Below are 15,699 nucleotides of genomic sequence, written 5' to 3'. Positions count from 1 at the left end.
CTTTCTTTTTCCTCTTCTTCTCCTCCTCCCTTACTCCTCTTTTTAAGGAGGGATTTTTTTTCCCCCCTGCTCAAGAAGCAGCTGTTGGTTTCTGTTTAACTTAACCAAAAGATGTCCTGGATTCTTGGATGGATTTCAGTAAATCAGTGAAGATCGTAAGCTGTTTGATTGTTTAAGCAGAAGTTTACACAATCCACAGTTCCAAAATAACACAACTTTAGAGGATAAACTTACTTTGGGAAGTAAACCAAGTTTTATGAGCTTTTTGCCATTTGTGGTGACAGCTTTTAATACACTTGGATTTCTAAAGTTAGATTCAAGGACTAGGATGTGAGTATTAGAGGTCATAGTCAACTCTGCAAGAATCTGTTTTATAGACCTTGAAAATGTCATGTTAAAAATTACCAAAGAATTCTTCCACCATCGTATAAGTTTTTGTGTTGGTCAAGCCTATGCTATAGCATTGGAATGTATCAAAACATATGTGGGAATCAAAGGCCTGAGAGCTCCACTTAAGAGAGAAAAACCTTGAAGCTGACAAGGAGTTTTTATCTGTATATAGTGCTCTTTCCTCTGGGACATATAATTTAGAACCTGTAATTCTCACCTAGAAAGTCTGTTTCATTCCAGTATCCACCTGTACTAAAATCAAATGTGAGCCAGATTCAATACATTAAGGATGGAATGTTCTAGGTAAGTACTAAAAACATCATGAAAATTACTATTCTTATATCTCTCTATATATGATAAAAATAAATATGTTATAAAACCACATGCCTTACACATAAAGGCATACATACTTATACTTACATATAAATGTAATTTTATTGATTTTTTTTTAGAAGTGATGTTTTAGTGTCTAATACATAAAAAAGCTTTCATATCATTCACATAAGAGACCTATATATAGTGAGTTGATCAAAAAACTATTTAAGGCTGGGAATCATGAAGAATAATATATTAGTATCATATTAATTTATCCTATTTTAAAATACCCAGGTGCGCACCAATTGGCAATCTCTCTTTTCCAAGGAGGAGTCTACTGAGGGTAATCCACATGGGCTTTCTGGCCCCCAACAAATCCTCTGTGAATTCTAATTGTGATTTTTTTTTTTTTTTTACAAGGGAACTAGAATTTTAAGACATTTACGAAGCTATCTGAAAATAATGCTTTTAGATCTTTATAATATTTGTTCAATCTTTTATATTTGCCTCACCCACATCCAGTTTAAATTTAGCAACTCACGGTTACTGGATATTTCCAAGGTACTCAAATGAGCTTGTTTAGAAACAGTAATTCTTTTATCTTTTTTGTACTCATGTGTCATCAGCTTATATAAATTGTATCTAAAGTGTGTAATTGGAGGAAAAATAAGATTGTCATAAATACTCAGGGGAACAATAAAGGCTGACTCTTGGTGTAACGTCCCACTCACTTTGAAACAGAAATAAGTGAATGCCCTCAGCTGTAAGCATTCAGCGTGCCTTGAGTGCCAGTCTGTGTGTTTTACAAAGAGAATGGTCAGCATGGTTAATCCATACTGAGTTGGTTACGTGGAGGATAGAAAAAGAGCAATAGTTTCAGTCAGGAGTGGGAAAACCCTGCAGGGTCAGGAAACTAACATACATTGGTGGGGCTCGGTGGTAGGACCTGTGAAGAACCAGTTAATGAATGCCCTGCCTAAAGGTTTTAAAATTCCATTTTTTCAAAAACAACAAAGTAAACAAACAAAACACAATTCTCTCTAAAAAAATTCCTCCCTATTTACTTTCCATAATTACTGAGTGTATTTTTCATAACCTTTTGTACCTTCCAAAGCATGAGCTTATTTGATGCCAATATGCAGATAATAATGCTAACAGTTTTGAGTTCCTTGTTATATTAGTAAGAAAGAAATGTGGGGAAAAAAGCACATCACATTAGACACTTTTTTCCTCTTGTCCCAATTCCTAAATTACCTAGATATGAAATCTTAAGGATAACGATTATTTTCTCTAGGTTTCAGTCCTCTTCTGCAGGACCAAGGCCCGATGGGATTATATCTAATATTCCTTGAATTCTGAAATTGTATGACTATCACTGGCAAATAGTTACTGTCACCATGGGATGGTGAACATGATCACTACTGGATTAACGCTTAGAGCAGAAGTGCAGCATGGGTGCTATTGCCTCCATGTGTGGCTCTCCTTCAAGTAGTGAACTGGGGAGCTAAAGGGCCAAAGAAAGTTTTCTTTATGCTTAATGTTCTATTATATTGACTAGTTAGAAATAACTTCAAGCATATAGGTTTTTTTCCAAAGCTTGCAAGCCATTGGTAATGTGTTCCTTCTTACCTGGCCACTGGAATAGCCTCCTAACTGCTGTGCCTCCTTCTCTTGGTTCCCTTCTATCTGCTCTTTACAGTGTAAGCATAGGTTATTTGTTTGTTTGTCTGTTTTTGAAAACATATTTCTGACCTTGTCATCTCCCCTTTCTCCACCCCCGCAATAAAAGCACCTTAATGGTTTCTCATGATAATGACCAAAGTCCTGGTAATAGCTAAGGAGCTCTGCATGTCTTAGATGGGTTACATACTGGATGTAGGAGATGATGGTTGTTGATTGTGTGGAAACACTTCTGGTATTGCAAGATGCTTAACATCATGGTCCCCCAATTATTATGATAACCAAAAATGCTCCCTTCCCCCGCATTGACCCAGAAGCATTTTTCAGCCTCTTCTCTATCACCCACAAGAAAATTTTGTCAGTTTCTTAAGGTGCCATGTTCCCTTCTGCTGTAAACTTTGAAGCAGTTGTTCTTTCTTAGATTGTTCTTCTCTTTAAAGTAAATCTTTCCTGACTTCCCATATTATACAAATTCCTTTAATATATATACTCTTAGAACTATATGAACCTTCCTCATGTAGCAATTATAGTCGTAATTTCCCTATTTTGATGTGTGAGTGATTACTTACTAAAGACCATTCTTCTCCACTAGACTGTAAATTCTGTGATTTTATGCCTGTTCTGTTCACAACGGAATCTCCAGTACCAAGTACACTGCCTGTAATATATGTGCTAAATGTTCCACAAACATTCAGTTAATGAATTGAAGAATATGAATTATGCCAGCAGTTAGTAGTACATGGAACTGTAACATTTTTAAAAAAGATTTATTTGTTTTAGAAAGAGAGAGAGAGAGGAGGGAGGAGGGGCAGAGGGAAAGAAAAAATCCCAAGCGGTCTCCACACTCAGTGAGGACAGAGCCCAGTTTGGGCCTTGATCTCACAACCCTGAATCATGACCTGAGCTGAAAACAAGAGTCAGACGCTTAACCAACTGAGCTAACCAGGCGCCCCAAGAACTGTAAAATTTTTCTTGAATATAGTTTCCTAATTATACCTCAGCTTTGTCTAAATTATTGTTTATACCAGTTTCTATGTTCAAGAAACTTTAGCCCCACAGATCCCTATCAAAGTCATCATATCCCCAAAAAATTTTAAAAAGGAAAAAAAAAAAGAAGGAATTCACTTAGCCTAGAAACAGAAACTTATAAAAACATTCAGGTGATTATAAAACCAACCTAAATTTATAAGCAAAAAGCTAGGATTCAATTAAAATACTTCAGATAATTTCTATTCAAAACTAGGCAAATACTCAAGGTTGGATTTTTTTTTTTTTTTTTTTTTTTTTTTTTTTTTATTTTTTATTTTTTATTTTTTATAAACCATTTGCCATTTGCATCAAGGTTGGATTTTTTTAAAAGATTTTATTTATTTGACAGACAGAGGTCACAAGTAGGTAGAGAGGCAGGCAGAGAGAGAGGGGGAAGCAGGCTCCCGCTGAACAGAAAGCCCGATGCGGGGCTCGATCCCAGGACCCTGAGATCATGACCTGAGCCGAAGGCAGAGACTTTAACCCACTGAGCCACCCAGGCACCCCAATACTCAAGGTTTTTAAGAACCTATGATAATGTCATAAAAATAAGCATATGTTCTAGGTTTTCATTCATTTATATCTTCTAGCAAGTAAGATTCCTATATCTAACAGATACTTAAGGCCCTTTGAGTGCAGTGTGGAAGAAATTGGAGGAGAGGAAATACATACCAGTCTCATTTACAGTAATGGCTTGAAGGAAATTAAGAATAAGAAAGATTTTTGGCTACACATAGTTTGGCTAAACCAAAAGAAAGAAATACCCAAAAGAACTGCCGTTTTTTTTTTTTTTTTTTTTTTCCATTTCATGTTTCTGAGAAAGGTGTCAAATCAGGGGACTTTTATCATCTATTTCCTTCTAAGAAGTCTTTTTGTTTTATAGCAATAAAGTGAAATTCTTTGCCATCACAGATTCTCTATTACTCAATCCTATCAGGCCACCTGCACTACTTCTATATGGAAGACTGACACCTGGAAACTGACACTGGAGAAGTTCCTGAACCAGGAGTCAGGAGACCAAGATTCTGTCACTAGGGCTGTCACTAAACATGCTTGTTCCTGAATAAGGTATTTATCACCATTTCTGAAGTGAGCCAAGATTGGACATTATAATGGCTAAGAGCCCTTCCATTACACAGGCGCTATGGAATTGGTCATCCTAGGGTTATATACATTGCAATATCACTCATGCTGTATGCATCTGAGAGATTTACCAAAATACAACCAAAGGCCAATTCTTACCCTATAGAGAGGATTTTGTTTTCCATATAATAGTCCCTCATTCTGCAGCAAGATAAGCATATGTTTACTCTGGGTCTTTATCCAGCTTAGCTTTGGGAACTATTCTTGGAATGTGGATTTTTTTTTTTTTAAGATTTTATTTATTTATTTGATAGAAGGAGACACAGCTAGAGAGGGAACACAAGCAGGGGGAGTGGGAAAGAAAGAAGCAGGCTTCCTGCTGAGCAGGGAGCCTGATGTGGGGCTCAATCCCAGAACCCTGGGATCATGACCTGAGCTGCAGGCAGATACTTAACGACTGAGCCACCCAGGCATGTGAATTTCTACTGAAGAACTTCACTGAATTCCCAAATGATGAATTCACCTTTCTTTCTTTCTTTTTTTTTTTTTTTTTAAAGATTTTATTTATTTATTTATTTGTCAGAGAGGAAGAGAGAGAGAGACAGCACACAAGCAGGCAGAGAGGCAGGCAGAGGCGGAGAGAGAAGCAGCTCCCTGCTGAGCAAGAAGCCCGACGCAGGGCTCCATCCCAGGACCCTGGGATCATGATCTGAGCCGAAGCCAGCGGCTTAACCCACTGAGCCCCCCGGGCATCCCTGAATTCACCTTTCTTAACATGTATATCGTAGAGAGGATTGGATTTAGTGTCAAACAAGCTTTGGGACTTCTGGCAAATTATTTAAGCTCTGAGCCCCAATATACCCTCATCTGTGAAGTAGGATAATACTTCCTATCTTCAAAGGGAAGAACATGAGGATTAAATAAGAGATTGGAATTGAAAGCATTTTTAATTCATTGGCACAATGAATTAGATGTTAATTACATTAAATTAACATTTAATTGTTAGATGTTAATTAAATTAACATTGTTAATGTAATTAATAATGTTAATGTAATTGTTAGATGTTAGATAGATTGATAGATGTTAGATAGATGTTAGATAGATAACAATTAGATAGATAATCTAATTGTTAGATGTTAATTACATTAAATTAACATTTAATGTGATTAGTGTAATTAATTTAATTACATTAAATGTAATTAGTGCTTTCTAATTATAAGCACATTTGCCTAGAGTTGTCTATTCGGTTCTATAGTAATGATCAGATGCACTATTTAGTATACCCTAAATAAAAATGGCGGAATTTAAATCTTGTTTAATGTCTAAAACTCGCTGTAAGCCTACAGAGAAAGTGATTTTTATGGAACATGAATGCTAGTATGTATGTTATTATTTGTGGATGTTGATTGTTCTGCTGATAATCATGAAAATGTGAGAATAAGGATGTGTTGTTTGCTGTAAGAAAAATATGCTTTAAGTGAATGTATTCTAACCGACATCAAATTTTTAAACAATAGAAGCCATATAAGAGATTCTATTTCAAAATATTGTTATTATTAAAAGCAAGCAATTGTAAAATAAAAGGGATTAAGAGTACACTTACAGCGATGAGCACTGAGTTATGTATAGAAATGTTGAATCATTATATTGTACATCTGAATCTATATAACACTGTTAATTTTACTTCAGTTAAAAATATATTAAAAAATCAAATGATTGCAGTAAGTCTAAATATCAGTGACCACAAAGAAATAACCTTGGAATTTTAACAGGTGATTATCTCCAGATTAACAAACATACTTAAATAAGTACACTGTCTCAAGATGACCTTAGCAAAAATAAGTGAAAGACTTTAATTATAATAAGAATTAATTAATAATTGTTGAGCTCAGCTCTGGGATTTTAGTAAAGGAATTCTGTTGGTAATCCAAAGTTGAGATGACTTAATCCCTGAACCCTGGAGTTAAGCTACAGAATGCGTGCTTAGGTTTTTACCTGTGGAATTTAAGATCCTCTCACACTAATTATATAGTCTTCACCTTATTCTTATCTTACTGTTAATGTTTATGTTTTTTGATATTTCTTTCTTATTTTTTTTAAAGATTTTATTTATTTATTTATTTGAGAGAGAGAGAGAGAATGAAAGAGAGAGAGCATGAGAGGAGAGAGGTCAGTGGGAGGAGAAGACTCCCTGTCAAGCAGAGAACCCTATGTGGGACTCAATCCTGACCCAAGCCGAAGGCAGTCACTCAACCAACTGAACCACCTAGGTGCCCTCTTTCTTGTTTTTAGACGAGCAGCAAGACAATCTCTAATGAGAAAGTCATCTTATTTTTTTGACACATATTTAGGTAGGATGAAATCTGTCTACATTAAACATCTTAAAGTTGAAGTTCTTTCTGCTCATTTTTTCAATGATAATTCAAATGTAACAGTTTTCATACTGTGCCAGTATTTTATGTTCCTCTCTAAAAGAAAAATTCAAAAGGGAAGCACACGCATTTTTCTTTTGTTTAGGTGGAACACCTTTCTTTTTGGCTTAATTCAGTATCCCCAGCTGTTTTGCCTTTTGTAATTCAAAAAATGTAAGTTATCTTCCCAGAAAACTTTTGAATGCCTTCTTCTAGGAAAGAATTTGTGAAAATTAATGATACATTCTCTAAAGTTGAAGGAGAAAAAGCAAATATGGCGATCTATTAAAGTAGATCTATTAAAGTGATATAACCTGTAAGCATACAATCTATTTTAGAGTCATCAAAACATAACATGTTCTGTTTATCAATATTCATTCACATCAAAAGGAAACATTTCACCATATTTGTAATTTAAGATATAATTTAAAACTGTTAAAGGGATATTTTGCCTTCAAAAGTATTTTATGAATTATGCTGCCTAATATGTTTCTTCTCACAGAATTTATACAAAAGCATAGAATAATTAACTTTGATTACTTACCATGATGATCTATTAACTGTGTACCAACTGCCCCACTGTGACTATTTCTCGGCCATCCAAGTTTTCTACTTTCTTAGATCAATCCAAGGATCCATTTGTTGAAACTGTGCTTTGTGGCCACTAGAATAATTTTCATCCATATGTTGTTTTAATTTTAAAACCGTGACGATATTGAATCTTGGCTGTGTTTTCAAATAAAAGGAGTTTTTTACTAGCGCTCTGTGCAATTTCAGTAGAAAGTCATTTTTAATTTTTGCATCTTTCTTGAGACTTGAGGACATATGTGTATAAAGTACGTTTCTTTTACTCCAAGTCTTTCATCCTTCATGAAAACAATATTTGAAAAGTCAAAACACTCCCAACTCCAAATACATGGGAGAACAACTGTGACTCACAGGTTTTCCTCTGAGGGATCCTCATGATCTAATCTGAATGAGGACACTAGGTTTAAAAACTGATAGTTTTTAAAGTGTTAAAAAATAGAGCATAAAAGAGCACTTTTTGAAAGTTAATTAAAACGAGGTCTAAGGTTTTATCCTCAGCAGGAATATTCGGCTGACAGAGAACTTAGTAAGCATCTTTGCTTTCCTCCCGACCCTGACCCCCACTGACCTAATAAAGAGGCCTAACCCCAGTAGAGTCTGACGGTCCAGGGCCAGGGACCTTGACTGACTAGGCATAGGGATGCCTATCTCTCTTATGTAGTTCCTGTATTATTCCTTCAGTGCCTATGTGCTTCACATTCCGTTAACAGGAGGGACTGAGCTTAATATTAAATTTCCCATGTTCAAAAAACTATGATTTCTTCCTCATTCACGTGTCATCTACCACATTTAAATTGGAAAATGGTACAGTGGCCACGAATTTCATTGGAAAAGGGGTACTGGAAGCCGATAATATACTAATTAAAATGAAGACAGTGGAGAGAGAGAGAGGAGAAGCAAGCGGAGAGGATGACGGAGAGACAGAGAGAGAAAGAGAGACAGAGAATGAAGAGGAAATGGGAAATGAGAAGATATGTTTCCTGGTCTTTAAAAATATATTACAATTCTGATTTTTAAAAATTGCCTCAAAAAAGTGAGGGGAGCATATCTGAAAATAGTGAGTTCACATCAACCCATCCTACAAATACTTGCTTCTCACACGTATTGTTAAGGTCCTGTGCAAGCCCTATGCTATGAGGGATAGGCTTGTGGACGCTGTAACTGTTTAAAAGAGAGCTTTTGGAGTTTCTGCAACAGGGCATGACCTGTGATTCCTAAGAATGAAGTCCCTTAGCATTTCATAGCAAGAAATTTCGTGGTCAAGCCAGAAGTTTAATGCTGCTTGGTTAATGAAACATGGTCCCTATGATCATAGGCATTCAGTCTACCTTTGTTTGCCCCTGACTTTTAAAATGAACTTCCCTTGGATGTCAGTTTGATTGCTTACACCTGAAGTATGCCCAAGGAGGTTTATTTTTCTATTTCCTTGGCAACATTTGACTATTTGAATAGAACAGACCAGTGACTTTATATTTAGAAGTACACATTTTGAGAGCTTTATTATGCCATCCATCAACATGATTACATTGTACCATGAAGATTACAGTGACACATGCCGCCTGACTCCCTACACTGATTATTCCTCAGTCAAGATTGTTAGCCCCTATAATAGACAAAAAGGACAAGGCATAGTTAAATTATTCATATAAGTACTTAAATTTAGTTACTCGCTACAGAATTGCTAGAAATAATAAAGGATATAGGATAACATTCATAGAGTTCAATGTGTCATTTCAAAAGCTTGGTTCTGTGATGTGGACAAAGAGGCTAACTGGTAAAAGCTATGAAGATTTTAAAGGAGAACATCTGACATTATTACATTTCAGAAGTTCCACCTAACTTTCCACCTGGAATACACGAAACCATATCTTAACTGCCATTGCAAAACTTATCATCAATCACACATGCCATTTTAATATGAAAACTTTAAGCATTTAAAAAAGAAATGAAGATACAGCAAACCCTGGTAAGCAAGCGAAATGAAAGTAAAGGCACACCGCGTTATGTTACTCACCATGGTCTCTACTGAAAGTCCCTCTCAGATCTAGGTAAGCATACTACAAGGTCTAACAGAGATGTGGCGAGGTTGTCGTTATGACTCTTTGAATCAAACAGTAACTGAGTGGTTTAAGTAGAAACATATATTTTGAAAGGTTAATCCACCCATACATAGGGAAACCCCTTTTTTTAAGAAAGTCACTCTGCTGCCAGGACGCTATTAATATTCACCCCTCAGATACAAATACAACTGCCAGATAAAAGATTCATAACCTATGTGAAAATACCACAGAGGATTCCCTCTTAGTCTACATATTGTAATGGAAACACAAGAAAACAATACACCTCTTCAAGCAATTGGGGGTACTACAGGAAATCAACCTGCCCACTTAATGGAAAAGTTATCTCAGCTTAATAGGACCACAACACATAAACATAAATGTAGAATTAGTATAATTTACTGTAAGGACCACGTAGGTCACACACTCATTTCTAGGAATGTTCCTCTGTTTCATCTTCCTATTTCTTTCCCTGAGAGAGCTAGCACCCAGGTTAACATTTAAATACTCATCCTTCAAAGAAATTAAGAAATAAGCCCAGTACCTTAAAAAGAAAAAAAAAAAAAAGAAGTTGCTGAGTGTTTTTTTTTATTTTTTGTTTTTTGTTTTTTTCTTAACTTAGAGGGGAAATTATATTTATAGTCCCTATCTTGTTTCACTGGCACAAAAGAATAGGAATTATGTATATTTTTCTCACCATACGAGAAAATAGTCTATGTAATTATCAGCAGTGGCAAACATCTCCAAAATGATAAAGAAATTTGTGCCAGTCCAGGAATGAAATCATGGCTGATGAAGCACCCAGTAGTAATCACTAATGGTTATTTGTACCATTTGTTTATGTCAAAGCATTCATTCTTCAGGTAGTCATGGCAAGCTTGAGTAAACAGCAAATAGCAAGTTAGCGATATGCTGGAGAGGCCGGAGTGGGTCAGAGTTTGCCTGGGTGACTGATTCTAGCTCTCCTCACAAGGCATTGCACCACAGGAAAACAGACTCCACAACGTGAGTTAAGGAGGATCCCACCTCTGTGATTCCACTTCTGACACAAAGACTTTGTGAAGTCAGTGATTTACACTGGGAACTTCAACATTATCTTTTTTATGACAAAATGTTAGTAAGTATCAATCCTGGGTGGTGAAGTCATGAACATTCATTATATTTTTCTTTATGCCCTTCTGTACTCTGAGAAACAAACTGGGTGTTTTGGAGGGGATGGGGGAGGGGGATTGGATTGGGTGGGGCTGGTGGTGGGTATTAAGGAGAGCACGTATTGCATGGAGCACTGGGTGTTATATGTAAACAATGAATCTTGGAGCACTGAAAAAGAGAAAATTAAATTAAAAATTTTTTTTTCAAAAGAAAAAATATTCCATAATGCCATGTAAATTGCATAGACCCTTAACCTAAAAAAAGAAAAAAAATAAAAATATAAACAAAACTAGGAAGCAAACAACCTGTCCTTAATCTGAGTTATTAAACACTTAATATGAAAATACCACTGTTGCAAGGTCTCCTAAAGTCTTTTGAACATTTCTTTTAACAAGTATTTTTAAATAACACAAAATGACACTTACCCTCTTAGTTTCTTTCCATGTGAGAAAAATAATTACTTAATGTTTCACAAGACTATGCCATTTTAATGTGATATCAAAAGAGCAAGAAGACATATCAACAAACAGCAATAAGGTGATAAAGTCATACTTACAGGCTAGAATCTCTACATCTACTTAAGCTTTTCCATTGCTGTAACTTCTTTTACAATTACAGAGTGCTACACAAATGCACAATGTAATTGCTATCATTAAAGTTTTCCAGTGTTCCCAAAGTGTGTCCAATCTTGTCTCAAGCCAGGCATCTCTTCATTTGACAACCACGTAAATTAAAGAATGTAGAGAAAGCATAGAAGTTTGTTTCAGAGTCTACCGAGGGTTATGCAGGAAGGTTATTTCCGTTAAAAACTATGAGGTGGACAGTGGGGATGATGATGCTAGTGAATGGAAAATGAAATAAGATATGATTTTTATTTACTTCATGAAATGCTAGAGAAGACCGAGTCCATAAACACAAAGGCAGATCTTGTTACCTCCACTTTCCACCACCCAAATGGTGAAAGGGAAGCCATACTCTATCGAACACTACCATGAAACAAAGATGTGGCTGGTCCATAAGGCACTGCATTGCTTCTCATGTATATTTAAGCCACTCAGTATCAACTGGAAGGAAAAATTGCTATTTGCTGACCAAACTATTTTTACTATTCACAAGAGAGCATTTTGTTCAGTGCTTTACCTTTAAGAAAAAAACAAGGAAATGAGTTGAAAAATATGTTCATAAAACTTGAAGACTAGTGTCTAAAGTGATTGATCTAAAGTTAATTTCACATGGCTTGCAGGTACCAGTGTCTTAGGGAAAGGAGGAAAGAAGGAGGAAATGAGACTAGAGAAGGAAGACAAGGTCCTTGTGAGTTGAGTTTGGAAAAAAAAGTCACACACAATGTTTCTTCTTTTATCCAGAGGTAATATCAAGTGTATTTAAGAATCTAAGAGATGGAGGTTTCCAAGCTTTGGGCTTGGGAAAGGGCAAATCCAGTCTGCTTGGAAGGATGAGACAAATGTGTCTCCTAGTAAGAAGGCTACCTGGACCTCAGGTGCACCTTGTGGGCCAGCCACAAGTGTCCTGGGGAAGCCTAGCAAAGTGCTTCCACGAGCTTGTTTTCTGGCCCCATGCCAGGCCTGCCCCCTCTCCCTCTCTGCCACCAACTCCGTTTCCCAACATCCCAGATTCTACATCATGGGTGTCTTCACTGAATGAAGACCATAATGCAAATACTACAGTTGAGGAACTTACTTTCAAAGCTTCTAAGAAATATGATAAAGCCAGTCTGACAATGTTAGTCTCATGAAAGTAGAGTTTCTTTGGGAGTTCTTCAAACTAGATTCTGTCTCTTCAGTGAGAGCGTTCTTGGGATTAGGGACATTTGATGGCCGTTTAGAGCCCTTCAATGGGGAGGCCCCAGCCTCTTGCCACACTTTGGTCCTTACTGTTTCCATGAGAGAGTCAAAGAGTGTATTTTTATTATAACTGAAGGACATCACCTGTAATACTACTTGAAGGACAGAGATGGTTGTGCCAAGAGCTTCAGCTGACTGGATATCAAACTAGAAGGGGAATATGGCTTGTGCTTTACTGTCTCCTATCCTGGTTTGTTGGCAATAAAGCTTAGTGTTTAATTTGGGCCTTCTACTTCATAAAAAAAAGTAGTGTTGTTTTTTTTCCCTCCTGGATTCAAATTATCATAACAACCAGGAGTATAGCTGACTTTGCTATTTGATGAAATCTCATCTGGATGAAAACTGACATAGAGAACAGACAATTTGTCATCATTTTGCAAAACTGAATATCCGTTCATAAAATTCTGGAAACATTTATACTCCTGATATAATGGTTAAATTTGAATTTTTTCTCCATTTTTTTTTCAATAGAACTGCTGTTTTAAGAACTTAGGTAATTCTATACATTTTTCCTGAGTTCTCTGTCATTACTGTGTGTATGTGTGTGTATACTTTTAAAAAATTCCGGTTATGGATAACAAGGGGCTAAACAACAAATGATTTAGATCCATTAAATTATCATAGTTCTGCTTTTTCCTAAGGACTGGAACAACCCATCCTCTGAAAAATTCTGCCAAAAAGAGGATATATCAGGCAAACAATTGGCGGGGGCGGGGGAGAGGGGGCATAAATCTCCTTTTTAAAGAGGATGAAAGGATGGATGAGAATTACGGATGTAGATAAATCGGAAATGCAGCTGTTAGGGACCAAAGTCCAGTTATCACTATACACCAGGCCCAAAGACATGGTGATCTTTAAAAGACAACCCCAGGTGTTGACAAGTGGAGACGCCCCAGGAGAACTCTGACACACAACTCCTTTGACTTTTACCTGCACCACAACGGCATTCCTTCCTGTTTTCAATACACATGAATCTATTTTCTCATCCAAATTCAGGAACCATAACTGTTTTCAACATTAAATTTGCTTTTGATCATTTCTGTCTTGTAGGAATTACCACCCAGAGAGCATTAACTTAGAAGTCAGGCATTCTGGATCAAATTCTACAGGATTAACATTGAATAATTTACACATTCCCTATCTGTGTGAACATGGAGTTTGGGTACTGGAAGCCCTACATATCTGATCTGAAGGGAATTTTTCTTCTAGAAGGTTCTAATTCTAGAAGTTTTTAATTGAAAATCTAAAATGGAGAAATAACTTTTGATCCTAAGCTGTGATTTCTACCTTCTGTAACCCTCCTTTACAGCCAAATGTCTTCTTACACTCTTCAGATCTAAACTGCATATCGGCACATTGTGAGGTTTGTGCACTCAGGAATAGACAGGAACTTTAAAACTGTAAAAACAGTTACTAAAATGATGAGTTTTATGGTTTTTTAAGGAAAAGTCATTTACTATTCTGACGTTTGGGAGGGATCCTCACTGTTTTATCCCAGAGGACTCAGAAGATTACATAGCAAATGTAATCTTCACCTCTAGCACTCTGAAACTCAAAATAATTTTAAAATTTGTATTGGAAATCATTTTATACACCAAGGAAAAAAATGCTGAGATCTGCCCACAGAAGTTTAATTTAAACCAATTCATTATTCTCCAGGGGCTCTCTTTCTAACAGCATTACTACAGATCAGATTCATTTAACCCCCAAAGGCTTCTATTCCTTTACCTAAAAATGAGATTTGGACAAGATGATGCCTAAAAATCCCATCCTGGGCTAAAGAGTCTATAATTTGGTGTCATCTCAAATAGCAAACAGCACATTTCCATTTTGATTGGTTTTATGGTTTTTAATGTCCCTTGAGGAGAAAAAATATCAAAAATACAATCCTTGCATTGTCTACAAGTGTGTCTATCCTGAGTAAGTTCTACTCATGGAAGTGTATTAATTCATTCAACTCTTAAACCAAAGCATTCATGACCTAGAGGAGATGGACTCTCAGCACAACTTAAAAGTATATACTCGAATGCCCAATTTACTCCCAAGAACTAAGTAAGCGTTAGGAAAAGCTGATCTCACCATGTTCTTCACTGCTCTGTAAAAATGCTTGGCAGTAAGAGGAAGTACTTTATTCTCAAGAAAATTTTGTCTATTTTACAAAAAAATGTTAGGACTCCAGAAAGTCAAGCATATCCAAGGACTAAAAGTAATAATTGCTTTTCCTTTAATTTTTTAATTACAAATGTCAAACATGGAATTATGGCAAGTTTAAGGGTATAAAACTATATCACATGGAAAGAGAAAAAAATGGAGGAAATAATTCCCGATATTAGACTGTGATTTCCTAAGAAAACACCATTTTCAGGTAATTTGCTGCATATCCCTCCCATTTTTTTCTTTTCTATACACATCATAATTGGTATCATTATTAGGTGTAATATTTTGTTACTGAATGAGGATAACAAGTATTACTGTTGGCAATAATATTTCTGATTAGGTAATGCTAAGAACACTTCTTATCATTTAATAAATTATAGTCTCTCCTTTATCTACTAAAATGGAGGGAAAAATAAAAAATAATGTCATAAATTCAAGAGGTTTTCATGGTCATTCTCTCTAGTTTCTAAAATTGTGAATAAATGATTCGTGTAATATAAAGAATAAACACATATGGACAAAGCCTATTGCTGAAATTGAGCCAAATTCATTATAAACATTAGCTTGGATAAATTTAAATAACTTATATTATCATTGTTGTGTTGTATGGCAATTAACTATAAGTAGAAGCCATTCAGATGTATGAGTTTGATGATCGTGATCACTGGGAATAATGACTAGCAATAATTTCTGATCATCTATTATGTATCAGATGCTTTACAAACATTATCTCCTGGCTATTTATTTATTTATTTATTGCTTACCAGCAGTGCCTTTATTTTCCCCCAATTTATTTATATTAATTAATTGATTTATTTTTAATTGACATATAATGTGTTATTTGTTTCAAGAGTACAGGTACACAATAGCCAGCGCTCACAACACATATCTTCCTCAATGTCTCCTAGCTACTTAAAGTGAAGTCTTTGGATCAGCAGGAAACTTGTTAGAAAGGCAGAATCTCAGACCCCACCC

General features: G+C 35.8%; 1 protein-coding gene across 2 annotated transcripts in view; it reads right to left on the bottom strand.

Moving 5' to 3' along the window:
* TNIP3 (TNFAIP3 interacting protein 3) overlaps positions 1 to 9,588 on the bottom strand; it is a 101,179-nt gene extending 91,591 nt beyond the window's left edge. For both annotated transcript variants that reach the window (XM_059169341.1, XM_059169334.1), the window contains exon 1: positions 9,511 to 9,588. In XM_059169341.1, coding sequence (XP_059025324.1) covers positions 9,511 to 9,513 — 3 coding nt within the window. In that variant the 5' untranslated portion in view covers positions 9,514 to 9,588. The remainder of the gene's footprint in view (positions 1 to 9,510) is intronic.
* Between the last annotated feature and the right edge of the window lie 6,111 nt (positions 9,589 to 15,699).

Source organism: Mustela lutreola, chromosome 1 (genome assembly GCF_030435805.1).
Source record: "Mustela lutreola isolate mMusLut2 chromosome 1, mMusLut2.pri, whole genome shotgun sequence".
In the NCBI taxonomy this organism is placed as follows: Eukaryota; Metazoa; Chordata; class Mammalia; order Carnivora; family Mustelidae; genus Mustela; species Mustela lutreola.
This window is presented reverse-complemented; position numbering and strand designations above follow the sequence as displayed.